General features: G+C 36.8%; 1 protein-coding gene across 1 annotated transcript; it reads right to left on the bottom strand.

Annotated features, from left to right (window-relative positions):
- Positions 1-4,944: 4,944 nt before the first annotated feature.
- LOC108362885 (putative nuclease HARBI1) lies at positions 4,945-5,434 on the bottom strand. Its single transcript, XM_017616040.1, has 3 exons — positions 5,354-5,434; positions 5,150-5,294; positions 4,945-5,090 (listed from the first exon to the last, which is right to left on the bottom strand). Exons 1-3 carry the CDS (start codon positions 5,432-5,434, stop codon positions 4,945-4,947), a joined length of 372 nt encoding a protein of 123 aa, XP_017471529.1.
- Positions 5,435-7,070: the final 1,636 nt, after the last annotated feature.

Raw genomic sequence — 7,070 nt, forward strand, 5'->3', positions numbered from 1 at the left:
AAATTAAAAATCATCGGGATATTGCAGAAACTTGCACTTTTATTTAATGGACTATAAAACTGCAAATTTAAAATCTTTTTAAAATTCTGAATTAGAAGCTTGTTGTTTCGAAAACTTACTTTTCGTGCTGCGTATTCACAATAGAACTCAGCGGTTTGTAAATAATTCTCACGCCCCTTATTTTAATTTTTTAGTGCTTTTAATTTTCACTTGTTATTTTCTAATCTATAATGTGGTATGTGATTGTTTGTTATATATTGGCATTTCATGCTAAATTCTATATTTTATGATTGTACCAAAACAGGATGCCTTGTGCCAAAAGTGCCTCTGAGAATGTAAGTGGTAAAATGGCACTATTGTGGCTATTTTTCCATCGCTGGCTTGTACCTCACACGATCAGTGTTGCCACTCATTTCATTTATTTTCTAGCATATCTTACTGAAACGTAACCAATTTTGTTTAAGCCTGTAGTTATATTTAGAGAATATCCCGCTTGGTATTATTTGTTTATTTAATCAACAATATTATTTTGTTACATATGAAAAATATCTACATTAGCCAGTCCATAATTTTGAGTATATAATATAACACATATATACAGGGTGTTCAGAGTTTTAATGATCAAACTTTGGGAGTGTATTTGTGACTCAAAAATAAGCCAAACATTCCTAACCCTCAAGCAGCGAACTTTTTAGCTGAGGGCTACGATGGCGAAGACTTAATCAACTAATTTTGCATCAATCATATATGTAATACTTCTATATTGGCAGTAAGCAAACATCTCAATGTGTAAGCATTCCGAAATCAAAGCGAGACAGTCTAGTACCGTTTTTGTCAATAGATTGTGTACTTGAGTGCCGTTTTTTTATATGTGTTGTGTACATGTTTATTTATAAACGTATGTGTTCCTTTTCTTTCGTACCTGTTTATTGATCTATCTGTACTGTAGTGTTTTCGGACGGTACTAGCTCTTACTGTCAATATAGGAGTATTACAACAAGGCAACAGGCAACAAAATTTGAATACGAAGCAAGAATGATAAAATACAAGATTGCGCCGTCCTGGGCGTTGACATTTGTGTACCACAAGTAAACAAAGAATAGAGCGAAAAGAAGAACGAGTTGAAACTGCCAAAGCAGTTCACTTTACAGCGAAAAACGTGTTTTAATTTTGCTAAATGAGAAAATATTGCATTTTTCACCTAATCTATTAGAGAAGAGTGAACATTTTAGTGCTCTCCATTGCTTTGCAATTGAGGCTGCTTCAGCAAACGTTTTAGTGCACTCCATTGCTTTGCAATTAAGGCTGCTGCAGAAAATTGCAGCATCATCTCTGCGGGATTGGTTAGTTAACTTGCTAATGGAGGCTGCGTGGAGCAGAAACAAAATCATAGTGACGAAATGCTGTTAATATAATAATAGAGAAACATTTCGGGAACGGCTTTGCCGTACCCTATGTACACAAAATGCAGCGATTCGTCCCAGCGCTACATTTGCATCTACGCTTCTTGCATTTTGACGACAGTCGCAATTTAACACACAGCACTTCATTGTATTCGTTTTTACGCGTCTTCAACTCAAAAATCACTCACAAATTGCAAATTAACACGATTTAAACTGATTTTTCACTTATAATTCAAATTTCTCTTTCGCTGATTTGTAACAAAAGTTTATTTACAAGTTACCACAAATGTCAAAATCGGCGAAACCAAAGTAGCGGTAGCACTGACGGCGCCACCTTTGTTCGCTGCACCGTGAATACGAAGTTGAATGAGAAGTTGAAAGTGAAAAAGTTGCCATCCCTATTCAAACGAGGCGATTTTCGATTCAACACGAATCGTTATTTACATTATTGAAAATAAATTTAAATCGCAAAATTTTTTCAATTGGCGTAAATTTGGTAAGCCAAGCGTTGGTAGAAGTGCTTTTAGCGAAGCTGAAAGATAAAATAAGAGTAAAAAAATAAAAAAATAAAAAAGTATGTATACAGAACAGTGTTGGCATTTTTGGTACAATTGTACTTGTTTGATACAATTTCATTTACAATATACTTTCCTACTACGCAGTACTTTTTAGTACAATTTTGTAATGAATACTAAAAATATAGAATGTAAACAAACACAGGGTTGCAAGGAAAAAAAGTTGAACGAGCTCAAAGTTGGCTGGCGACCAACTTTGTTGAAAGCGATTAGTTGAAAAGCCGTTCGGACGAGGTGATTTTTGCTTTCAACTAAAAGTTGCCTGAAAAATCGCCTCGTGCGGTCTTGCCTGTGGTAAGATACCACANCTTAAGGGCTAAAGAAATGTTCCTCATTGTGGTATCTTAAGAGGATAATGCATTACTATTATCCCGAAATTACCGTGCAAAAATCATTCATTAACGCAATATCGAGATATTCCTTATGATAAGATGTACTAAACTTTGCCTAAGGTGTTCTCTCAAACACTTCAATCACTGACTGACATCAGTGGGGAGGTTCTGTAACCAGTTATCGACAATTTTCGGACCGTGCATCAAAAAGTGCGATACCGATCCGAAAAGTGTCGTACATATACACACAACAAACTTTAGTATCGATACGAACAACAGTTTCGTTCCCGCACGATATGTTGTGTTGTATTTACCTTGTTTATATGGCATCAAACGCGAGTTAACTCGTGTCAGCGTAGCTCGCTTGAAATGAAAGTGTTTATATGCAACACAGGAAATGAGTCGATCGAACGCACTATCAAACAGAGTTTATCCCGATGCAATCCTGTTAATACATGAGTCAATTCTTGAAAATGATGAACATTGAAAAATTATAATTAAAGACTCAAACAGCCTTGTAAAAATTATCTTAGCTATTAATTCAAAGTAAGAAAATAAAAAAATATAACTTGGTGTAAGGAATTATATTAATATTTATGCTTATAGCGCTGAAAAAAACTACAACCACTCAATTTGAGGTACTGGTAAAAGAAATGGAGAGAAATCCAGACCTGGCTAGAGGTGTTGCAGTGTTTGGATCTGATCGAGGAAGGGTAGAGGAGCGGTGGGAGGAAGTTATGAGGAAAATTAATTCTCTTGGCCCACCTACAAGAACGGCCGTCGAATGGAATTAATTAAGCATATGTGCATAAATTGTATCTGGTAGATAAATGCTTGCGCACTATTTCCATTTTACTGACATTGAATTTTATTTTATTTTTTTTTATGGATTTGGGCTGACTTGAAAAGCCGGACAAAAAAGAAGATTGCCGAAAACACACGAAGCCTTACTGCTACCTGTGGTGGCCCATTCCGTCACTCTCCGCTTTCCGAAATGGAGCAGGCCATAGACAGCCTTGTTTTTATTTCAAGGTCAGCAGCCCCGAGCGGCGGAGTTTTCGGCATTCCTTCGACGTCGACCTCTAACATGTCAAGACATTCGTCGATGGAGGAAATGATTCCTTTACTTGTGACTGAATCGCCAGCACTTGACCAACGAAGACAACAAACAACCACCCTTCAATCTCCTATCAGGCACAACCAACCACCACCAGTGGGAGTAGAGACTCCCACTACACAGACAACCCGTCCTACTCCAACGCACACGTTACGTTCCACTAATAGGAAGCGCACCTTCCAGGAGACAGTGGCTGAATCTGCCAAAGTCCAAGCAGAAGCCGCTAATGCAGCGTTTTTGCTGCATTTAAAATGCAACATTTAGCACTTTCGAACATATGTTTTCGGAGAGCGTTCATGCTATCGCATTTAGCAAATGTACATTTACGCGAGTTCGAAATCGTATGCTTTTGTTAAAGAGCCGTGTTCCAGTCGCTTGTTCAGATCCGTATCTATTACGATCAATTTTCACGGAAAAGATAATGTGCAAAAAACCCTACTGAAAAGAAAAAAAAACATTTTAAACCAAAAATTCAAGACAAAAACTTGAATTGTTTTAACCATCACCGAAAATTTGTTTGTGTATATATTCATTTGTCGGTGCTGTCGGTAATTTGGAAACAAAACGAACCGAGTTGATCACAAATTGGTCCAGATATATATCAGCATCACATCGATGTTGAATTTGCGTAACTTTTGTTTATCCATATAATGTAAAATAGTAAATGAAATCTAGATCGGCGATCACTGAAACGCAGCTAGCCACTGTATACGCGAAAAAGCAATGTTGCCACTTTTTCTCATTAAACCATGTTCGAATCGTGGAAATTTTAGAACATCACAGGGTTGATTTTAGCATTTAGATTCTTAATGCAAAAATGGAGTTGCATTTAGGTGACGAATTTTGTATGGATAAATTTACATTTAGAGCTAAATGCACTAAATGTGCTTTTACGCGTAAGCAAAAACAGCCCATAAAGTGCAGGCTGAGGCTGCAAAAAAAATGGCAGAGGCATCAATGCTGCAGGTGGATGCCACAAACAAATTAACTGCTGCAGTGGAACGCCAATCTACGATTTTTTAAAAAATTGTGGAGTACTTCCGGAACTAATTTTCATACCACTATTGTGAGAGTATTGAAGTAATATTTTGTTTTTTTTTGTGTAAATATTTTTTAGATTTAAGCGTAATTAATATTTTGTTGCATTTACTTAGTGTATATGTAGATTTAGGATTTAAGTCTGAAAAGATATTTTGTTGAATTTTATGTTAATATTTTATTAATTTTAAGACAAATGAATTTTGCTGGTGTACCTGAAATCTAGACACACATACTTTATAATAAAACTGCGTTTATAACAAACTCTCTGCTATTCTCATTCTAATAAGGGCAGCTGTATTCGAAATGTTACTGTTTTCAAGTTCTTCTTCGTAACTAACAAGATTATCCATATCTGGGCTCTCCAATGGAATTTGATGTTTGAAAAATATAAAAACGTTATGAATAGCACAGCACACATTTACAATTTGTGTAACTTTTTCTAGTGAATAGTGTAGCCCTCTCGAGCCAATTATACATCAAAATCGGGTTTTCAAAACACCGAAACATCTCCCAATTAGATTACGAGCTTTCGAGTGCTTTGTGTTGTAAATTCGTTGAATTTCATCGGCTGCACTTCTGAATGGCGTCATCAAGTATGGCTGCAAGGGGTAACCAGAATCACCTACAAAAATTTTCATTGTCAGTAATAGTTGTATAGCCTTTTTAAGTTTTAAAACTTACCGAGTAGCCATGTGTTGGTTTTTCCATTGTTATAATCAGATTTTAGCTCCTGTTCTGCGTGACTCACATTCCAGACAAATGAATCATGATTGCCCCCTGGATGCCTAGCGTCAACAAATGTGATTACCATGTTGTGATCGCATATCTGTAAGGAAACTCAGTTTGTGTATTATGTATACTTGTAAAGATAAATCATTAACCTACCGCCATTACATTAAGACTGTAAAAACCCTTGCGGTTGAGGTATAAATGGTGGTTGTCACTTCCTGGCCGAAATTCACCCATTTCTCGCAAAAATGGTCCTCAAAAATATTTAGGCATTCCCTGATCATGTTGGCTGCAGTTGACTGCCCCATCGACGAAATATTTTCGTTACCAACAGATTTTTGGTAACTGCCGGCGGCGAGAAATCTGAAAAAAGTCGCGAGTTTCAGCAGGTGCGATAGATAGGCTTCTATGTGATGGAGCCATGTGCTCTTTTAATTCGTTTAATATGTATTGGAATATTTCTTTATTGATTCGGAAATTTGCAACAAATCTAGAAACGAATACATTGTAGCATACCAAAATTATTTGCTAATCTTGAACTTACTCAGTCTCAGGTAGTTCCATTACATTGGTGTGGTCTCGCAATCTCCTCCTCTGTATCCGCCTTTCCCTTTCTTCCGATTCCTCGGCGTCCATTAGCGCTATAGCAGCATACATTTTTAAAAATTAATTTTCCTTATATTTCTTTCCGCAACACAACCAAAACCCTTTTAAGCAAAACCAAAATGTAAACAATTCCGATGTTGCCCATTTAAAATAAAAAGCATTGAAATAAGCTGAAAATATTAGAAATCTAAGAAAAAATCTTTGGAAGTACATCAAAATTTCATCCCGTAACATCATACACGTAACCGAGACGATTGCAACGTAATCGACGTAAAGACAAGATGAAGACGAACGACAGAGTTACAAAATTGCAATCCGTGACGATATCGCCTACAGACGAATCGTTCGTGCGGCCTATCGTTCGAGATACATAATAAGGCTGTATTATGTGAGTAACGATTCGGTACTTCGAGTTTGGGGTTGTATTCGTTACTCAGTAACGAATACATACGGTTTGCTACAGTTCTAGTTGCGAGTCGCAACTTACGACATCAATAATAAGCCCAAAATACAATAGCGCAGTGGCAGTGACAGTTTTTAAAATCAGCTGTTACTGCTAATATTGGCAGTCACTGCCGCAGCAAACACAATACAGCATTGTCAGTGACTGCTTTTTTTGACATTCCCTTTTGTTTGTTTACATTTTTGTTGTTGCCTTTTAGGTTTTAGTAACATCAACAGAAGTTGGCTGCGTTTAATTTATGTCAAATTCAACATGCGAAGTTTGCTGCGATGAAGGCAGTGGCAGTGAATTTAGAATTTCGGCTAAACTGAGCTATATTGTGAGTCGCTTCATTGGACACCACAATTTCTTAAAAACAGCTGATTTCGAAAAACTGCCGCTGCCACTGCCACTGCGTTATTGTATTTTGGGCTATAGTTGCGTTCCTTATCTTCCAGAAAAAGTCCGAAGTAGTCAGATTTAGTCCAAAAGCGTTCCTTAACTCGAAAATGGCAGCAAAAATGAGAGACCAACACTCAGTTAGAGTGACTCTCTTCAGTCCGAGGTAGTCAGATTTAGCCAGAAGAATTTTTGTTGGCAAAATCTTGAAAAGTGTCAAAATCAACTGGATTTAAATTAACGGAGAATAATCTAAAAAGCATGGTACAATAATTACAGGTATTGCCTTCCCAGGTAGCGCATATTCCGATCTGCCTTATTTGAAAAACATCATTGTTGCCCACACTAAAAGGGTTACTGCTAGGGAAAAGGGATATCTTCATACCCCGTATACCATATAGGTACACGTATTTTTTTAAACAAACC

The sequence above is a fragment of the Rhagoletis zephyria genome, unplaced genomic scaffold, assembly GCF_001687245.7.
Source record: "Rhagoletis zephyria isolate East Lansing unplaced genomic scaffold, Rhagoletis_zephyria_1.1 Rzeph_scaffold_01135, whole genome shotgun sequence".
In the NCBI taxonomy this organism is placed as follows: domain Eukaryota; kingdom Metazoa; phylum Arthropoda; class Insecta; order Diptera; family Tephritidae; genus Rhagoletis; species Rhagoletis zephyria.